This window comes from Trachemys scripta, chromosome 6 (assembly GCF_013100865.1).
Source record: "Trachemys scripta elegans isolate TJP31775 chromosome 6, CAS_Tse_1.0, whole genome shotgun sequence".
Taxonomy (NCBI): domain Eukaryota; kingdom Metazoa; phylum Chordata; order Testudines; family Emydidae; genus Trachemys; species Trachemys scripta.
Window position 1 is genome coordinate 91150221 of NC_048303.1, and position 21295 is coordinate 91171515.

The window sequence follows — 21295 nt, forward strand, 5'->3', positions numbered from 1 at the left end:
TCTCCCAGGAGTAGAGAGTTAAAGAAACCCCTGTGACAACCCAGTTCCTATTTCTCTGCTCCCTTCCCCCCCCACCCCCAGAGGCACCCTGTAGGGCCAGACACCCGCACCTCCTCCCCCAGAGCCCACCTGCAGGGCCCTCCCCAGCTAATACACCCAAACCCCCCTCCTTCCCAAAGTCCAACCATGGGGGCCCCCCAGCCCAGATACCCACACCTCGTTCCGCCCCCAGAGCTCAGCTGCAGAGCCCCCCCTTGCCCACCCACCTGTCCCCCTCCAGTCTCCAGAGCCCAAGGATCCAGAGGGAGAAACAGCCTGATGATCAGTCCCAGATTGCATAGAGTTTCCTGCGTGCCACCTTCTCCTCTCAAGGCATTGGAACTGTAGCTGCCAGGAACCGTCTAGCTCCCCCCAACAGAGTCTTCTTTGTGCAAGCTGGGCTCTGCCAAGTCCAGTGGCGGCCAGCAGCGCTGCAGCCCATTTCTGTCAGGGAAAGGAAATTCTGTGTGCACACCATTAATTTCTGCAAAATTCTGCATTGCACAGTGGCACAGAATTTCCCCAGGAGTAACATGCAAAAGAGTGGTAACTAGGAGAGAAAAAAGGGGTCTGTAGCCCTAAAAAGATGACAGAAGGACATGACCCACAGGCTGGAGTATGGGCTTGGAGCAGCTACAATGCAGCCCTGATCCCCATCACCTGGTTGCAGGCCCAGAGCTATTTCTTTTTCTTCCCTATGCATGTATAATTTTTTTCTCTCTCTAATGTGCATTCTCTACCTGGAGTAAATTTGACACAAAACACAAATATTTATCTGGGGTGGAGGGGGGAATTGATACATGTTACCACTGGTGCTAGCATGACAATAATTAAATTTCACTGGTTACCATGATGTCACATTGTGCAATGTATCAGTGTTGAATTACTGTCATTGCTGACATCTCATTTTGACATTGTTTTTTCAACTGCCCAGATAAAGTAAATGCGCTTTGATTATTTTGTTTTTGCCTTCAGGTCCGGTACTAAGCTGTGAAGCTGCAACTCAGACTGAATTAAAACCAAAACTGGCCACTGTCATTTTGCGAAAAGGTGTGAGAGCAAGAGCTTTGAAAGCAAGACCCCGGTCTTTGGTAGACTACAAGTCATACATAGACACTAAGCTGCTTGTGGCAAGGTTCCTAGAGCAGTCCTCCTGCAGTATGACCCCTGACATACACGAACTGGTGGAAAATATCAAATCTGTTTTAAAGTCGGACGAAGAACACATGGAGGAAGCCATCACCAGTGCCAGCTTCCTGGAGCAGGTAGCTTATTATTGTAGTTGGGATGAACTGGAGAGCTAAATATTTCCTCACTTTGTTAATTGGCTTCTCTAGCATACAAAACACTGGTACAGTTTACAGCTGCACTCTCTAGATAGCAGAAAGAGTCAGAGTTTGGCCACTAACAGGGTTTGCTGGTATGTCACGTTGGTTCTGGGAAAGAATGAGAAGCCAAGCAGTGATGTATCTAAAGTACATTTGCAAAACATAGAGCTAACCAAGATTCAGGGGAGGGGAAGTGGAACAAGAAAACATTTCTCAAAATAGTGTGAACACCATGCATACATAAAATTAAGAGGCAGATGAATATTAGCTTCCTCCCCACCCCCAAAAACAGGGCAAAATCCCTTGTGGCAGAAACATGGCCTACAAAGAGATATGAGAATAGGGTTACCATACGTCCGGTTTTTCCCGGACATGTCCGGCTTTTTGGTAATCAAACCCCCATCCAGGGGAATTGCCAAAAAGCCGAACATGTCCGGGAAAAATACCGGCCGGGCACTTCCCCTCCCGCGGCTGCTCTGCTCCTCCCCTGACTCTTCGGCTCTGTTTAAGAGCCGAGCTGCCCGAGCGCTACCAGCTTCGGGCAGCCCCCTTGCCTCCGGACCCCAGCCGCCGGCCGGGCACTTCCCCTCCCGGGCTCCAGCTGCTCTGCTCTGGCGGCGCAGGATCCGGAGGCAAGGGGGCTGCCCGAAGCCAGTAGTACCCGGGCAGCTTGCTCTTAAACAGAGCCGAAGAGTCAGGGGAGGAGCAGAGAAGCTGAAGCCCGGGAGAGGAAGTGCCTGACTGGCGGCTGGGGTCCAGAGACATGGGGGCTGCCCAAAGCCCGAGCGCTACCGGCTTCACGGTTTGCCGGGCAGCCTCCAGACCCTGCGCCCCCACCTGGGCGCTTCCCCTCCCGGGCTCCAGCTGTGCTGGGGAAGCGCCGGCCGGGGGCGCAGGGTCTGGGGGCTGCCTGGCAAACCATGAAGCCGGTAGCGCTCGGGCAGCCCTTTTCGCGTAGCTGGGAGGGAGGAGGGGGAGTTAGGGCGGGGACTTTGGGGAAGAGGCGGAGATGGGGTGGGGCAGGGGGTCGGAAAGGAGCGGGGCCACAGCCCCGTGGAGTGTCCTCTTTTTTTATTTTTTAAATATGGTAACCCTACATGAGAATATTATACTTCACACAGAAAAAAGGTTGTAGAAGATTGTAAAACAGAGTAAATTGAAATTATAATTTATTACCCCATCGCAAAAAAATAAATAAAAAAATCCAGTGTGGTATGTGTCCAGAGCTAATTGAATTTAGTGAAGACATAAAAATGTTAATTACTGCCACCATCTAAGAACATAACTAAAATATCTGTTACCTTCACGTTTTACAAGTTACTGTAAAATAGCTACGCCTCTTGGTTTCTCTATAATCAGTTGTTTCTAGTGCGAGCTTTCTGCTACACCTTCCTAAAACTCCAGTGCCATTTTTAAAGCCAATGGGCTAATTCAGTCTTGATCACACTGACTTTATTTGTATTTTACAACTTGGCTGCAAATCACATTATGCAAAAATACGTCTGCATTATAAAAAGAGGCCCAGACTCATCCTTATTTCCCCAAGTCCTCAACCAGGGCTGGAACTGTCAGCAGCTTTCCAAAATTATTTGTATTTATCTGTATTACCATAGCCCCTAGGAGTCCGAGTCATGGTCCAGGACCCCACTGTGCTAGGTGCCGTACACACGCAGAACAAAAAGACAGTCCCTGCCCCAAAGAGCTTCCAATCTAAGTGTAAGGCAAGAGACAACAGGTGGATACTGACAGGTGAGGGAGTACAAAGAACAATGAGCCAGTATTGGGCAGTATGGTAAGCAGGGCTTTCTGAACAACAACTTTACCACTGTCAAGTTTTTTTATAAGCATCACAGAAAAGGAGAGTTTTAAGGAGGGTGTGGACTCTACTACTCAGCCTTTATCACAGGACCAAAACAGACTCCTAGAGAGGGAGACTTGTAAGCAAACCCCCTTACTTTCCAAAGCAGTCATTGCCCTGCTGTCCCAGTTTTAGATAATATAGGGTAGTAGTCTGCCCCTCTGGTGAACACCCCAAGGTGGTTTGGCCTGGTTCCTCCCTACCAGTCATAGCCCGTACAAGGCCAGGTATATGTGGCACTCCTTTCTGAGTTCCAGGGCTGTCAGAAACAGCAAAGGCCGCTGCTAAGTATATAGTTCAGCCTCACTGATCCACAGCATAGAAGGCTAACTCCCCCCAGTCAGTGAGAGAAGAGGGATGCTGCCAGTTTGTGAAACGGAGCCTGTGAGAAACATAATGGGGTAGCTTCCTTCCTCCTCCTCCCCTCCCCCCTGAAATTGTGCACATGAATCTGTACTAGTCCAATATCAACAATCAGCACACTTTAGTTTCAAAAGACATGCTGACAAGGCACATGGAGTCATAACAAAATGTCTAGGGCCAAGAAAGGCATAAAACAATCTCCTGACTCCCTGGCTTTTGCCAGGGCAGCTCTATGTATTTTGCCACCCCCAAGCACAGCAGTCAGGCAGCCTTTGGTGGCATGCCTGCGGGAGGTCTGCCACTCCTGCGCCTTTGGCGTACCTGCCACCAAATTGCCGCCAAACCGTGGGACCAGCGGACCTCCCGCAGGCATGCCGCCGAAGGCAGCCTGACTGCCGCCCTCACGGCGACTGGCAGGCCAGCCCCGCGGCTTGCCGCCCCAGGCACGCGCTTGATGCACTGGTGCCGGGAGCCGCCCCTGGCTTCTGCCTCAAGGCTATCTTTCCCTCTATCCTTTATTCTCAGGGGAGTAGCTGTGTGTTGTAACTTCTAGCAATCAGGTAGAGAATTAGAGAGAGGTCACTTTTGGTAGGGTTTTTAATATCATGTATTTCTTGACTGTTATTTATTCAGGGAATCTTGAACTAAATACAAAGTAACTTAGAGGAAAGGCAGACAGTGCGGAACACATCTTTATAGTAACAGGAGGAGCACCCAGAAAAATTTTGTATAATTAGATACAGTCCACATATAGGCCAGAGACTTCCTCATGAAATGTTTTGGGTACCCTGGAGACACAGAATGTTAAGGTTGGTGGATTTACAGCACAAGTGATTCTTTATTAAAATGATGGGAAAGTTAATGGTTATAGTTCACATGGGGTTTATGCAGCTCGTTGGTTTGCCTGGCTTCTTGCCCTAAGCATTTTGCTTTGTTTTAGAAATTTCCCTAGCTTCACGTTGAAACTGATACATGGCTGATGGTTTCATCCAGAGCCATAACTTGGACCAAGTTCAAGGAAAGGTTTGAGAAACTCAGCAAAAGTAGCCAATATTGTGAAACTAGGCAGTTTTCTTTACAAATGTTTTGTGCGGCTTTGGTCTTTACACAAGAATGGGTCTTTCAGACCAGATCATCCTTCTCCGAGCTGGTCTGAAAGATAGCTGGTGGTAGAAGTGATAGCTTTTGTAAGAAGGGAAGGCTAGAAATAAGAAAAAAGTGGGAAATAATCACTCTTGGAGCATTACTGAACATTATTTTGCACTTTGGGTGAGTTAATATCAGGACACTTATGTTTTGAAAATTTTTGGGGGGTGTGAAATGTACTAATCCTGCACACATGCTGTGAGAAGTGGGGTGGAAGATGTTCCCACCCCCCATGGCCCAAGCCCCGTCAGTGATTGGGCCGATGTACGCTTTTCAATGTAGTCCCTGCCACATCATGATATACATTAATGAACTGTCAGCAAGTCTGGCATAGAATCAGAACTGGAAAGGGACCTCAAGAGGTGATCTAGTCCAGTCTCCTGCACTCAAGGAAGGACCAAGTATTATCTAGACCATCCCTGACAGGTGTTTGTCCAACCTGCTCTTAAATATCCCCAATGATGGAGATTCCACAACCTCCCTAGGCAAGGGCTTAACACCCTGACAGGAAATTTTTCCTAAAGTCCAACCTAAACTGCCCTTGCTTCAATTTAACCCCATTGCTTCTTGTCCTATCCTCAGAAATTAAGAACAATTTTTCTCCATCCTCCTTGTAACAACCTTTTATGTACTTGAAAAGTACATGTGGTTATCTAAGAAATATTACAGAAAGCTACAGCTTGCAGCGTCCTACCCCCAGGAAGTTGGGCCAGGGGTGACTTCAGTAGAATATATTTTTAAAAGCAACAACTGAGAAGCCAAAAGAAATGAAGTTTAACTCTTTTCCATTTCTTTGAAGGTTATGACTCCAGCTCAGCCATCTACATCAAGGACACATACACTCCCATTTAGAAGACACCCAGGGCTGCTGCACCTAGAGAGCTGTGGTGATCTGAGTACTTTCACTACATCAGAAAACCAGGTAGCAGAGAGGAAAACCCAGAGACTAGAGCACGAACGGCCCCATAGTCTCATTGGAGTTGTACGGGAAACTGTGCTCTGACTTGGTCTTGTTGCTTATCTGAGTTCCTGGTTGAGACCAACCAACAGGGCTGGAAAATCATCTCTGACAAGCAGGTTGATGGGAATATCACAAATACATTTTTTCACACTTTTGGAACTCCCCACTGGAGACTCTTTGAGAAAGTTAATTCTAGAAAACTTTTCTCTTTGTTGTTCTGGTTCCCAGGTGGCTTTAAAACAAGGATATCCATGTGCAATTAGTTATTCCTGGATCATTGTTTTGGTGCACTGTTGTAGTTTTTCAGTTCTTGGAATTTATTAATTCTTGTTACTAAACCACATGTTGTACAGTGGCTAAAGTTGAATGACTATACCTTGACTTTTGAGGTAGGCATGGTTATGCATAAATTCATTCATTTTTGTGTTATGGGGGAGTATAGTCCAAATTCTTCTCTCATGTCTGTATAAATCTGAAATGAAACCATTGAAGTCAATGGAACAGCTCCTCAGTTGAGTTCAGCTGAGCGATGCAAATTTATACCCGCAGCGGCCCTATGGCTTTACTCCATACTAGAGCTATGCAAATACTGCAGAACAGTATGTACTTTCACAAGTAGCCTTGGTGAAAGTGTTTTGTGCTGCCATCTTGAAAACTCTTTGTGGGCTTGGGTGTCAGTCATTTAGTCAGGGAACTGAAACACTGTCCTGGGCTTTTGGTGACCTCAGTCACAGAGCACAAATAGTGAATTAGCAACAGCAAATACTCAAAGCACAGTGAACAGTTTGTGAGCAATCCATGAGCTGAAATACACTGGCATCAAATATTTGTCATTTTGAATAATGTACAAATTCATGAGTCAGTCTGTTGTTTGCAGATAATTCATGAGTGGAAAAAGGCACTAAATTTGTAAAATTGCTGACTACTAATAGTTTGGCAAATTCTATTGCATTTATGTTGGTAACTAAGAACAGAATTTAGCCCCATTTCTCTATTTTGGAAGGATACAGCTCATGATCAAAAGCCCTCTACAGCCACTGGGAATCTTTCCATTGGCTTTAATGGACTTTGGATAAGGCTTATTGTTTGTAGCATCAAGGCTATTTATAGCAGCCTACAGCTTCCTGTATTGCAGCAAGATGCACGTTGTCCTTTAAGTCGGATGGTTAAATATTCCTGCTGTTATTGAAATGATAAAGCCTTACTTAGGGTAACTATTAAATCACTTTCCTTGGGAAAAACTAAAAGCTTTACACTGTAAGTGCTAATTAAGCTTGATTAGAAGAAGAAAGAGTTGATTCTTGCTTGAAGGAAGAGACATAGTTAATAAACTGTTTAATTTGTATATCTGGAATCAGTGTTTTTTGTTTTGTTTACACAGCTTGTTCATGGTAATGTTGATCTCTAGCTAGAACCTTCTGCCTGGGGAAAGCAGCTGATGCACTCAGGCAGGTGCCTGCATCCATCTGCAGCTCAGAGCAGAATCAGCACCTACCTTTTTAATAATAATTATCAAGCAGTAAAACTGTGTCCTCGATTTTGCTGTAGGAAGATATAGTCATCAATGGGACAAATTATCCCCACCACACCCCCAACAGCTGTAGCACCAATCAATTATGAGCACCTTGGAAGCAATTGTCTAGTGTCAAAGTCATAATTGTTAGGTCATTAATCACTTAACTTTGCCCCAAGCTGTTCACTTGTAAATGATTAGCATCACTCACTGTGGCCTCAGCTACACTTGCAGATGTACAGCGCTGTGCGTTAAACCTGACTTGTGCAGCTGAGTAGGGAAAGCGCTGCAGTCTGTCCACATTGACAGCTGCCCAGCGCACTGTCGTGGCCACATTTGTGGCAATTGCAGCGCTATTGGGAGTGGTGCATTATGGGCAGCTATCCCACAGAGCACCTCTTCCCATTCTGGCGCCGTGGGTTGTGGGAAGGGGGTGTGGGTGCGGGGCATTCTGGGTCCTGTCCCAACACCCCGTAATGCATCGCTTCGCATCCTAGAAATCTCTTTGTTTCCGTCCACCTTTGGCGCTATCTTTCAATGGTTTCTGTGCAGCGCGCTCAGTCTGCGGGAAATGGAGCCCGAACTGCTGAGGCGTATGCTGACTTATCTCACCAGCACGTCATGTTTGGCTGTCGAACTATTCCTTAAGATCCACAGTGAGAGTGAGGAGTCCGATGATGCTATCGAGCCGAGTAACGCGTACAACACGAAATTGCTTGTGGCATTCATGGACATGCTCAGCACCGTGGAACGCCGCTTTTGGGCTCGGGAAACAAGCACCGAGTGGTGGGATCACATCATCATGGAAGTCTGGGATGACGAGCAGTGGCTGCAGAACTTTCGGATGAGAAAAGCCACTTTCATGGGACTGTGTGAGGAGCTCGCCTCCACCCTGCGGCGCAAGGACACGAGATTGAGAGCTCCCCTGCCAGTAGAGAAGTGGGTGGCTATTGCAATCTGGAAGCTGGCAACTCCAGACAGCTACCGGTCGGTCGCAAACCAGTTTGGAGTGGGAAAGTCGACTGTTGGAATCATGTTGATGCAAGTTTGCAAGGCCATTAATCACATCCTACTCAGAAGGAGCATGACGCTGGGTAACGTGCAGGACATAGTGGATGGTTTTGCACAAATGGGGTTCCCTAACTGTGGAGGGGCAATAGATGGGACGCACATTCCTATTCTGGCACCACCCCACCTAGGATCCTAGTACGTTAATTGGAAGGGATATTTCTCTATGGTTCTTCAGGCGCTTGTGGATCACCGTGGGCGCTTCATTGACATTAACACAGGCTGGCCCGGAACTTGGCTGTTCAGGAAGATGCAGGCTGGGACTTTTTTCCCAGAGCGGAAGATCACGGTAGGGGAAGTTGAAATGCCCATTGTGATCCTTGGAGATCCCGCTTGCCCGTTAATGCGGTGGCTCATGAAACCCTACACAGGGAGCCTTGACAGCAGCAAGGAACGGTTCAACTACAGGCTGAGCTGGTGCCGAATGACTGTGGAGTGTGCCTTTGGCCGTTTAAAGGCCCGCTGGCGATCTCTGTATGGGAAGCTGGACTTGGCCGAAAACAGCATCCCCGCGGTTATATCTGCGTGCTGTGCTTTTCATAATATTTGTGAAGGGAAGGGTGAAAGCTTCACTCAGGCATGGACCTCCGAGGTTCAACATCTAGAGGCTGAATTTGCACAGCCAGAGAGCAGGGCTATTACAGGGGCCCAGCGCGGGGCTGCAAGGATTAGGGATGCCTGGAGGGAGCAATTTGAGGCTGAAAACCAGCAGTGATATCTTGTGCTCTGCACGGGAGTGAAGTGCAGTAGTTCCAATCTTTGGGAATCAGTGTTTGCTAAGCAGACAAGCAGACTTGCAGTGCCTGTTTATTTCCTGGGCTAAGGAGTCTTTTACTTTATGCAATAATAAAGAATGTTTTCAAAGCCAAAAAATCCATTTATTGAAAAGGAAAAAAAAATTATTGAAAAGAAACAAGGAGGTGGAGTGGGGAACAGTACAATCACAGATTCGCATATGTCCTAGCTGGTGTGCTGTGCAGTGAGTGCTGCACTTCAGGATAGCTATACTGCATAGTGATGGGGGTTGAGTGCAGAGGGTAAGGGTTGTGGTTTTCAGGGCTGGGTGGTGAAGATACTGGTGTTAGAGGCAGCGGGTGGCGTGAAGAACACGGAAGTTGGGGAATGTGGCTTGGAGGTGACAGTGGGGCACAACGGAGAGTTTTGGGACAAGGGCTGGGGGGTGGAGTGGCGTTTGCAGTACTGCTCCTCTTTCTGCATGGCTACGAGCTCCTGAATAGCATCTGCTTGGCGCTCCGGAATGCTTATGAGCCGATCCGTGCTTTGCCGCCAGTGCGCTGCGTTTTCCTGGTGTATTCTGCTTTCTCTCTCCCTCCAGTTCTGTGCTTTCTCATTCTCTTTAATAGATTGCCACATCACTTCTTGCAGCATGTCGTCTTTGCTTTTTCGCGGTCTCTTCCTGGGTCTTTCCAGTCTCTGAGCAGGCAATAAAAGGGACGGCTGAGATCTCAAGGTTGATGCTGCTGTTTAGGCAAAATGCAACAGTTAACAGAGGCAGCATTGTTTATACCAGACAGAGTAATGATTCCCCCCACACTTAAGGAGTAGAAAACACACAGGGTCTACACAATTGCATAATTTTCCCATCCAAAACAGAGCACACATATCCCACGGGATCCTCAAAATGGTGAGTAAGGGGGACTGATTGTTTCAGGGCTGCGCTGTCCTCTGGGTTTCTGTGCCTTGGGGAGAGCCAACAGCTTCAGGGGGCACTTACACTGAACACTGTCCCAACATTTTCCACAGGAGTTCGTCCTGGACGATATCTCGCTGCTGAGAGTGACCTGGGAAGCAAGGGAGGGTCTTCTACTGCAATGCGGCTTTGCCCCTGGCCCATAATGCAGCTTGCCTGTGTGCAGCAATGGGTCCCCCCGCGGCACAGTGGTGCAGACACGTTAGCCTGGCTGGGACAAGGATGACGGTGGCTCTCCCAACAAACCTGCGCAAGCGCATTGTACAGGTTCTGGATGAGATATTCGAAGAGATTATGAAGGCCAATTACTGCGATGTGATAAACCACATCAATGCACTATTCCGCATCTAGGCCTGCATGCCTAACCCTCCTCTCCCAAAGAGCCCGCACCGAAAAAAATCCTTTCCGAAAAAAAAAGTGCTTACGGGGACCCTGCTCTTCTGTTTGTCCTCCACCAAGTACCGACCGCTGGGACTGGCTACCTGCCTCCTGGCTCGAGAAGAGCTCCTGGCTGCATGGCTCCAGGGAGTCCGAGGTGTCTCCATCCAGCCCACCACCCTACTCCCATTTTCCTCCTCCTTCCCCCCCCCCGCCCCACACTGACTCTGGTCCATGGTGGTGCTCGGAGTGGAGGTGGGGTTAACCCCAAGTATCACATCCAGTTCTTTGTAGAATCGGCAGGTCGCGGGGGGAGCACCCGAGCGTCCATTTGCTTTGCGGGCTTTGCGGTAGGCACTTCACAGCTCCTTCACTTTAATCCTGCACTGCAGGGTGCCCGGGTCATGGCCCCTTTCCATCATGTCCTTTGATACCTTCCCGAAGGTATCATAATTCCTACGGCTGGAGCGCAGCTGGGTCTGGACAGCTTCCTCCCCCCAAACACTGATGAGGTCCAGCAACTCACCATTGCTCCATGCTGGGGCTCGCTTGGCGCGTGGAGGCATGGTCACCTGGAAAGATTTGCTGATAGCACCCCACACCACGCCAGGCTGAGCAACCACGAAGGGGATTTTTTTTTAAATTCTTGGGAAATGTAAAGGGTGGGTCACATGGTTGGTTACCTGAGGCCAGGGCAGTAGAGTTTGAACTGATGACCAGAGTGGATAGACCAGGCATTGTGTGATACTGCCGAATACTTCTGGAGGCCAGCCACAGCGCATTGGGCAGCCACACTGGCTCTGCAGTGGCAGCGCACTACACGCTATTCCTCTCGGGGATGTGGAGTACATGCAGCGCTGCAACCACGGAGATACAGCGCTGCAAATGGCTTGCCAGTGTGGACTGGGCGTGAGTTACAGCGCTGGGGGCGGCTTTACAGCACTGCAACTTGCAAGCGTAGCCAAGGCCTGTGTTTCATAGAGATGTGCATGTACTGGAGCACCTGGGCTTCAAGGGCAATTTCTGATTACCATAAGAGTGCCTTCCAGGAGTAAGACCTTTGATCCATTTTGAATAGAGTATTTTTTTAATAGGCTCTGTTAGGTTCAGTACTGCAGGGTGACAAGGATTGGTAGCAAGAAAGGAATTGAGGTAACACCACAAAATGCAGTTTGATAGAAGTGTGGCCTACTTTGTTCAGCCAAAAGAAAATACAATGTAGGTGTGGTGACAATTCACCTCTCATGGTTTATAGCTTCTTTTTTGTGACTTCCTTGTCATATAGCCCAGGGTCAATTCTGCCCTCTTATCCCTTCAGGGAGAGGGGGAATAGAATGGGAAGTCCTTAACACTGCAGAGCTGGCTGAATGAGAGGATAGGAGTAGTTGTCTGAAGAGCAGAAATGGTGCCAGAGAGTATCTACAAATCTACCACCCACCCCCTTTGCATAGGAGTGATGGGAGGAAACAGAATGGAAGCTCCAAGGTGGTTTTGACCCTCGTGCACTGCAAGCTGAGAGGAAGAACCTGTCCCCCTGAATACTCCAGAACCTCACTGCGCCAAACTTTGCACAACGAGCAGAATTTGGCCACCAGTAAATCCCTGAGGGTAATGACTTACAAGACCAATTGTTCTATGCAGTGACATCAAATCCACCTGTAGTAAGGCACATGTGCTGTAGCAAAAGCTTTAAGGACAGACGGGAATCATTCACTGTCTCTCCCATTTCCCTAACTAAAATATGTTTGTCATGGAGAATAAACAAAGGTTTTCACCTCATCTGCCAAAGAGAAATTCATAGCATGATAAGCAGTGGAATAAGGGCCTTCTTAGGAGAACAAGACATTGAACTGGGGAGTTTTGTATGTAACCAGAGTCTGATGTTCTCGGCATAAATGGTTGATGACAAGCAAGTCAAATATCTTCCAGTCAGTTTTGAGAACGCTGCCCCTAGTTGAGTTTTCATTAGCTCATAATGTTGCACATGCTCAGAAGAATTAGGCTAGCACTCTACTAGAGAGAGAGAGATTTGTCTCAGATTTAATGGCAGTTGCTTACTTGGGGCAAGATTAATCTCATTGCTCTGGTGTCCTTGGGGGCTGCATTTGGTTCTCTAGCTGCAGATGCTAGGATTCCCCACAATAATGTTCCACACAGACTGAAGGTTAAAATGTGTGTGCACAAGCTAAAGCGCATGCACATTTCCTGCGAAACCGTCCCTAGGCCTGCAGCAGACTGACCACTCAAGTGTTTTTCAGAAACGTGCTTAGAGAAGTATATTCTTGTCAGTTTGGGAGAAGGGGGAGGGAGGTGAAATGAAAAGCACCTAACTCACAAGCTTTACCGTGACCTTCCTTTTCCAGTCATCCATGTTGGAATCCAGTGACAGTTAGGAGTCAGATATCCTTCCCTGTCTGTGGGATTGAAGTTGGCAATAGCCATGATTCTCAATAATTTCTACAGCAAATGTAGCTTGAAGGCAGAATGGGAGCCTTTGGGCCGTGTGGCAGGAGTAATTTGTCTTGAAACAAAGCTTGTCAGGTTACAGTCCTGATACACCCCTTCCCTGCGGATCAGTCCCTGGCTACAGTGGGCTGGTTCATATTTGGTCATCTTTAATAGCAAGGTAGCGTTGCCAATGCTGGGAAGCGGGTCTCCCTGAACAGGAGTGTCAGCCTTACATAGTATCACATGCCACACCATAATGTGTCAGCCATCGAACAGGAAAGTAAGATTTTAATCCTGTCTCTGGATTCAGACAACTAAAGTCAGTTACCACAGAGTTAAACTGGTGCAGGTGGGAGCAGGGTCTAGCTCTTCTACAGCAGTCAATACAAAGCGGTTTCACACACAAGCGCCTCCCTGGGCTTCAGGGCCTGAGCCCTAACATTGACTCAGCTCTTTCTACACTGTAGTCTGAGCACCAGGCTGTAGCCCCAGACTCATCACTGGGGGGTTCTGCTTTCTATGTAGATGTGGCCTGAAGCTAATAAAAGATTGCAGCACAGCCTGTAGCTGGCCCAAGTCAATTGACTCAGGCATGTGAAGGGGGAGGGTCTCGGAGCCTGGGCTCCAGCCTGAGCCTGTATGTCTACACTGTTGTTTTTAACTCCACAGCCCGAGACAACTGACCCAGGTTCTGAGACTCACTGCTACAGGCTTTTTATTGCAGTGTCGATGTCCATTAGGGTACGTCTACATCGCAATTTGAAGGGTGCTGACGGTGAAGAATGATCTGTCCTCTCAGAGCTGGGGCTCTGGTCCTCCTCTGCCAATCCATTTCCTGGTATACCTGAAGAGGGGCTTCTGCTGGGTTAGGGAAAGGGTCATAATTTGTCAGGGTTAGCACTCTCCTTCCATCACTCCATCCTATATCTTCCCAATCTTGGGCATGGAAGCAGCTGGTGATGGCAGTTATATCCTACCAGCAGAAATACTGTACATAAAGATGCTGACAGGTGGAGTTTGTCACTCCATTCAATATTTCTTTGAGGCTCAGGAAACAAGGGACTGGGGCAGAGGAGGTGGCACAGAGAAAACTGTAACAGCCAAATTGAAGTTGAGTTTATGTTTAGATACTATATTATTTAAGTTACCTGTAAAGTCAAACCTCAGGGAATAAGTTTACACACACAGAGCAGGGGCGGGCAAACTTTTTGGCCTGAGGGCTGCATCGGGTTTCGGAAATTGTATGGGGCCCGGTCCCCACCTCCTATCTGCCCCTGTTCCCTGACAGCCCCTCCCAGGATCCCTACCCCATCCACACACCCCTGCTCCCTGACTGCCCCCGGACTCCTGATGCCCCATCCAACCCCTCCTCTCATTCCGGACAGCCCCCCCAGGATCCCTACCCCATCCACCCATCCCTTCTCCCTGGCCCCTGACTGACCCTGCCACCCCATCCAACCTCCCCTTCCTGATTACACCCCCCCAGAACCCCTGCCCCCATTCAATCCCGTTTCCCCCTGACCACAAGCCACACCCCTGCCCACCACCCCAAACTCCCCTGCTCTCTATCCAACCCCCCTGCTCCCTGTCCCGTTACCAGTGGCTGGCGGCGCTACAGACGTGCAGCCGGACCATGCTGCTGCCGCCACCACCACCCAGCACAGAGAGTGGGTCAGGCCAGGTTCTGCAGCTGCACTGCCCCAGGAGCTCACAGCCCCACCACCAGAGCATTGCGCTGGCGATGAAGCAAGTGAGCTGAGGCTGTGGCCAAGGGCGAGCCTCCCGGGCCAGGAGCTCGGGCCGTAGTTGGCCCATCCCTGTCCTAGCTCCTGATTGCTCTGCAGAGTTAAATAGTATGGCTAGAGAACTAAAATAAAAAAGAAAGAGACAAATTTAAAAAATGGCTTGTATTAAGATCTGAAACAAGGTGATGAGCTGACAAGGAAGTGTTCAGGCAGGTCACTCCAGATGGCAGAAGCTGCACAGGAAAGGGCATTCATCCACCCAGTAAATAAACATTTACTTGTAGCATGAGTCTTCCATGATGTTCTTTCCAAAAAAACCCCGATAATGTACACAATTAAGAACTAAACCCATTAAAGGGCTTGAGCTGAGTTATTCTTCACCGTTTGTATGTAGATCTATATCCCTGTTTCTATGCACATCATCATGTCTGCCTGGACCAAACAAATTGCCAACTCATGATTTTGTCATGAGTCTCATGATAATTATTATTTTCCTTAAAGCTCCAGCTCCTGGAGTCAAGTGGACATGCTGATTTCAGCCTTCATTCTTAAAGAAAAAGTAAGTTTCTAGCCCTCGTGGCTGTAGAGAAAGCTTCAAAGTGTGACCCCCACGCACCCTAAAGACTCAAAAAGCAGACAGCAAATAAAGACCAAATCTATTATTTTTACATAATCTCGTGATTTTAAAGCCAATCTCATGATATTTAAACATTTGGGATTGGCAATACTGTAATATGTAACTTACTTTATTATTATTTCCATTATGGTAGCACCCCATTAAATGGTGGGGCCCCTTTGCACTAGGTGCTGTACAGACATAAAAAAGGTAATTCATCGTCTCTCAGTCATAGACTTCAAACAAGAGACTCGACACTCCATCGCAAAGTTGATTTTGGTTTAGAATGTTCCCTTCTAGCAGCATTGATGGTATCTTGTGTCTCCTCCATCCCATAAGGCATTAGAACTAATACAGAAATTGGAGCCTGCAATCCTTTCCTTTTTCCTAGATTTGTTTACATGGAGTCTCACACAGACCTAAGCCAGCAGATATTCCATCTGCACAACCGTGAACATTCTTAGCACTTATACTATGCTATTTACCTTCAACTTCCTTTGCAAATATTAGCTAAAAGTGACTCTCCTACCCTTGTTCCAGGGGCGTTCTGAATTATCCGCATTTTCCAAATGGGAAACAGGCACAGAAGTTAAGTGTCTTACCCTAACCTAGAGAAGGGAGTCAGTATATGAGCTGGAATTGGATACCAGAAGTTCCTGTTTCACAATCCCATGTGCAGAACACTGAGGCTAGGTCCACACTACCCACCCGATTCGGCGGGTAGAGATCGATCTTCTGGGATCGATTTATCGCGTCTCATCTGGACGCGATAAATCAATCCCAGAAGCGCTCCCCCGTCGACTGCGGAACTCCTGCTCGCCGAGAGGAGGAAGCGCTGTCGACGGGGGAGCTTGCCTGCGCCGCGTGGACCCGCAGTAAGTAAACTTAGTTCGATCTAGGAAACGTCGACTTCAGCTACGCTATTCTCGTAGCTGAAGTTGCGTTTCCTAGATCGATCCCCCGCCCCAGTGTGGACCAGCCCTGAAAGATGCCAATCACAATAGTTTAGGTAGGCTATGGCAAAGTCCACTGAAGTTAATGATAAGGAATTGCAGGACTTTCCCCCTAAATAATCAGTACCATATCTTTTCCTCAAATCCTTTGACTACATCCCAAATCGCCATATTTTTTCAGCTATAGTTGCCAGCAGTTTACTAACGTTCATTTCCTAATTCTGTTTAGCCAGACACCTCCTTACCTGCTTTTAATCAAGAGCCAAATTGATTAGGCTTTAATTTCTAATTCTCCACTAGACCCCTTTTTCTCCATTTTGGTTGGAAAAGACAGATTTTTTTTAAAAAGGAAAAACTAAAGACTGCGCTTTCCCAGAACAATCAATACATAGTAAAGCCACCAGATAGCAGAAATCCTACTAAAACAGTGTACATAATTTATGAACTATCAGGGAGAAGAGACTCACTTTTCCAAACTCTCTCTAGCACATTGTTCTGTCCAACGTTTATAGATAATTCCTAAAATGGAAGGTCATGAAACTATAAGAATAGGTTTATTGAGGACCGGCCAGATGATATAGCATATTAAGAGAAGGTGAAAAAGAGGTGAGCTACAGCTAGAGAGAATAAAGAGTCAAGGGAGACTTGAGATAAGAAGGCTGGATCAGCTGCTTGGTTCTCTCTCTCAGGTTTCGGATGTGACTGTTATTCATTTAACTACCTCTGCAGAAGTTCTAAAATACTCATGGATTTCAAGAGCTCCAAACTGTCCAACAGCTAACTTCAATCATACAATTCTACCCCATTGTTAGATGCCAGACTAAATACTAAGGGTAGGTCTACACTTACCTCCGGGTCCGGCGGTAAGCAATCGATCTTCTGGGATCGATTTATCGCATCTTGTCTAGACACGATAAATCAATCCCGGAAGTGCTCGCCGTCAACGCCGGTACTCCAGCTCGGTGAGAGGAGTATGTGGCATCAACGGGGGAGTCTGCCTGCCACGTCTGGACCCGCGGTAAGTTCGAACCAAGGTACTTCGAATTCAGCTACATTATTAACATAGCTGAATTTGCGTACCTTAGTTCGAAGTGGGGGGTTAGTGTGGAGCAGGCCTTATAGTAAAAAGAGATCAATGTTCATCATCTTAGATTTTTTGTATGCTAAATTTATTACTGCATATGGGCTTAGAAGAGGAAACAGACAGTGCAGCTGTTGGCATAGAGAAAAACTTCAGGAAGAGATTCATTGATTTGGTTTTTTTAACTTTTTCCAGACGAGGGTTATACTTGCACATGCTAAACGTCATCTTATTAGTCTGATCTGAATCTGCCAACGCTGCCCTGCTTTAAACTCTCTCAGACCAGGCCTCTGTAATCACGGTTAATAGCTCTTTTGAGTTTAAGAAAGCTAACCTCATACACACATTTTTCTTACACTCTGTTTGAAGCTACAAATGGGCCTCTCTGTGACCACAAGGGGGCATTCATTAAAGTGGTCAAATCAATTCCCTTTTCAGAACTGGAGCCGTTCTCAACATTTTTGCTAAATCAAAATGGAAAACAAAACAAAACAAAACAAAACTACAATCCCCCTTCCCTACCTCCCAATAAAATAAAGTCGCAGTTGGAACAATGAGCATTTGTTTGGGTGAGGGTGTAATTGGATGCTATATTTACACAGAGAAACATTTCAGCTATTCAAGTGGATATGGCCTCCCCTCCTCCTCCTTCCACCTGAGGGGGGTGGAGAGCTCTAGAATGCCCCTTCTGCCCAGATTTTCCCACTCCCATAGGGAGGAGCAGAAAGCCCCGTCAGCACAGGCCCATCCCTGCACTCCACACACAGAGTGAGAATAAATGCAATGGAGGCCATCTTCTCCTCGGCTTCTCCCCTTAGCTGGGGAGGCAGAGGCATTTGCCTCAGTTCCTTAGATGTGAAGGGCGAGTAACGAAATGCCCTTCCCCCCAAGGACTGAAGTGGAGGGAATACAAGGAACATGGAGAGAGAAGGAAAAGAGCAGCAATAAAAGGGATGGGGAGCAAAAGAGCAGAGAAGAAAAAAGAGGGAATGTGGAGAAAGGCCAGGAGGGTACAGCTACGGAGGGAACAGGGAGCAGTGGGATGAGAAAGAAGATGGGAACTGGGGAAAAACCGCACACACCTTAACGTTCAGCCACTCGCCGGCGCCATGTGTAACATACCTCACCCGAGGTAGTAACAGCCGTACCTGGCTGTGCGTTAAGATATCTTAAAGAGAACACAGCTCTTGTATGACGGAGGCCCTGTAGTCAGGTCAAATTGGTGCAGAACTCTGACCTGCTAGTAGCAACCCTGCAACCTACTGTGTATCAGGCGTGCATGACATGGTCAGAAAGAACTGTAGCCTAATGCAACGGTACACCACAGAAAAGCATTGGAAGCAAGGGAAACAGAGGGTGTTGAATATAGTGAGAAAGTTTCCCGCAGTTACCCTAGGGAGTAAGGAAAAAAGGGCTAAAGGAGTGAAGGGCCACTAAGGAGTTAACTGTAGCTACACAAATATTAAAAACAGACTACAAAGAATTGTTCTCTTTAGCCCATACACTCCTGCAGCATTGTGACTGCAAGATGCATAACCCATGGGAATTATACCAGCATGTTGGGGTAATCCTGCTGTTTTGATGGACCCCATTTGGGCTTCAGTTAGGGTCTGCTCGTGCCCCACAGAAGTCAGAGTTTGTCCTATTGAGTCCAGTAAGAGCAGGGCCTTATCACGCCATGCCAGATGCCCCCCAGGAGTTCTGTGGGGGGGCCCTCTTACATCTTCAGGGTTGCCTCTGACCAAGCATAACAGATTACTTCACTTTACTGAGTGAACACTGACAATCTACTCAGCCCCAGTACAAGAAACAAAGAGACAGCGCCTGTCCTGTGAGGATAATGCAAAATGTCAGTACAACTTCCATTTATATTTTACACCCCGCCACCCCCTAGCTTGGGTTGCTGCTACCTGAACAGCCAGGTCAGCAATGCAGCAGCTAGGGGCCAAAAGGTGAAAGCTGCAAGCTAGGCCGTCTATTACAGCCTCTGCTGCACAAGACCAACCTTGCCACAGCACTTTGGAGAGTCCTTAGTGCTACAATAGCCAGATGACATATGGCTCATTCCAGCACAATTCAGCTGTACGTGGAAATGACTAATGTGATTAGCACTAGAAAGAGAGAGAGAACTGAAGTTAAATTCAGAGAGACCAGGGTAATAAAACATTTTTAATAGCTTTAAAACATCCCAGCATGGGTAAGACAGGAGGAGAACATAAGAGAGTTTTTGTGCTGAAGAAGATATGCTCGTTTATTAGCCCGTTCGTTTATAAGCCGACCCCCAAGCTGGATAGGTAAAAACAGCAAAAACTGTAGGACCCTTTTATAAGCCGACCCTATATTTCAGTGGTTGGCAAACTTTGGCTCCTGGCCCGTTAGGGTAAGCCGCTAGCAGGCCTGGATGTTTTGTTTACCTGGAGCATTCACAGGCACGGAGCCCCTCAGCTCCCAGTGGCCGCAGTTTGCCGTTCCCAGCCAATGGGAGCTGCGGGAAGTGGTGCTTCCCACGGCTCCCATTGGCTGGGAATCGTGGCCACAGGCAGCTGAGGGGCTCCATGCCTGCAGACGCTCCTGGTAAACAAAACGACTATGTATTAGATATTCAATTCAATGATTCCATAGAGTTTAAAATAATCAAATTTTGGTGTAGACCCATTTATAAGCCGACCCTCGCTCTTTGATGCGTCACTTTTTTACCAAAAATATTCAGCTTATGAACGAGTATATACGGTAAATAGAAAAAACCCACCCAAAATATTCTTGTTTTGACAAAAGATCTTTCACATATCTGTGTTGCAGCTCAGCAAGGGAGACGGTGTGCTGCAGGAGGTAGTGAATAGGACTGGGTATCAGGGAGTTCCCAGTTCTATACTAACTCTCTGTGTGACCTTGGGGAAATTGCTTCACCTCTCTCTACTGCAATTTCCCCATCTGCAACAAAGTGTCCAGATATGAGTGCAGCATAAAGGTTATTGCAGCGACATTACAGAAATATTAGTACAAATCATTCATACATAGTTTGGCAGAGTCTAAGAAGCAGCATTTTTATAGACATTAGGTTTCACTATTCCAAATGAGGAATTCAGGAGATATGGGTGGTTCCCACAAAAGGAGTTGTATTAGGTCATCAACAAAGCTGATTGAGACGGAGTGTCCACAAAAGACTGAGGAACTGATTTTTTCCATTTGCAGAGTAAAGTATATTATGGAGGCACAAGAGTTAAGGTTGAATTGAGTTTTACACTTAGAGCACCACTGAAACTCTTTATATCTTTCACACATAACAATGCATCTTCCCCCAAGTGTACAGCACTTATGGTCTGTGCATTGAGTGAATTTTCTAAGAATTTACAAGTATAGCTGTTAATGAGTTAAAATGGGTCCTTTTATCTCCTATTAGGGTTACCATTCCTCCGGATTTACCCGGACATGTCCTCCTTTTTGTGCTAAAAATAGCGTCCGGGGGAATTTGTAAAGCACTCACAATGTCCGGGATTTCCCCCCTCCCCCGGAGCGGCTGGGAGGGCTGCAGGGAAGTCCCGGGCTGGACTCCGGAGCAGCTGGAGAGGAGCTCCGCCCTGCATTCTGAGCAAGTGTCTCAGCACAAAGTGCAGCCCTCCCCTTTTGCAACTGGGAGCGGTTACTGCCATGCAGCGTAGCAAAACGGGAGCGAGAGCACTTTGTGCTGATACAAGGGCAGCTCTCTCCTGCAACCCGGTCCGGGCCAGGGACCAGGTTTTGTTGTGCAGGGCCAGGGACCGGGTTTTGTTGTGCTGGGGAGCTTAGCCACGTGTCCGGCTCGCACAGAGCCCAACATCCTGTTCTGAGCAGCAGGGTAAGGGGGGCAGGAGAAAGGGCAGGGAGGTTCTGAAGGGGGCAGTCAAGAAACGGGGGGGGGCTTTTTGGGGGGAGTGGAGAAAGTTTTGGGCAGTCAGGGTACAGGTAGGGGGTAGGGTCCTGGTGGGCAGTTGGGGGGGGTCTTAGGAGGGGGCAGTTAGGGGACAAGGAACAGGGAGTCTTAGGTAGGGGGTGGGGTTCTGGAGGGCAGTTAGGAGCAGGGGTCCCAGGAGGGGGCAGTCAGGGGACA

At 47.7% G+C, this 21295-nt stretch overlaps 1 protein-coding gene across 2 annotated transcripts in view; it reads left to right on the forward strand.

Annotated features, from left to right (window-relative positions):
• FAM189A2 (family with sequence similarity 189 member A2) overlaps positions 1 to 7049 on the forward strand; it is a 45396-nt gene extending 38347 nt beyond the window's left edge. For both annotated transcript variants that reach the window (XM_034774223.1, XM_034774224.1), the window contains exons 10-11: positions 1015 to 1304; positions 5534 to 7049. In XM_034774223.1, coding sequence (XP_034630114.1) covers positions 1015 to 1304; positions 5534 to 5737 — 494 coding nt within the window. In that variant the 3' untranslated portion in view covers positions 5738 to 7049. The remainder of the gene's footprint in view (positions 1 to 1014; positions 1305 to 5533) is intronic.
• Positions 7050 to 21295: the final 14246 nt, after the last annotated feature.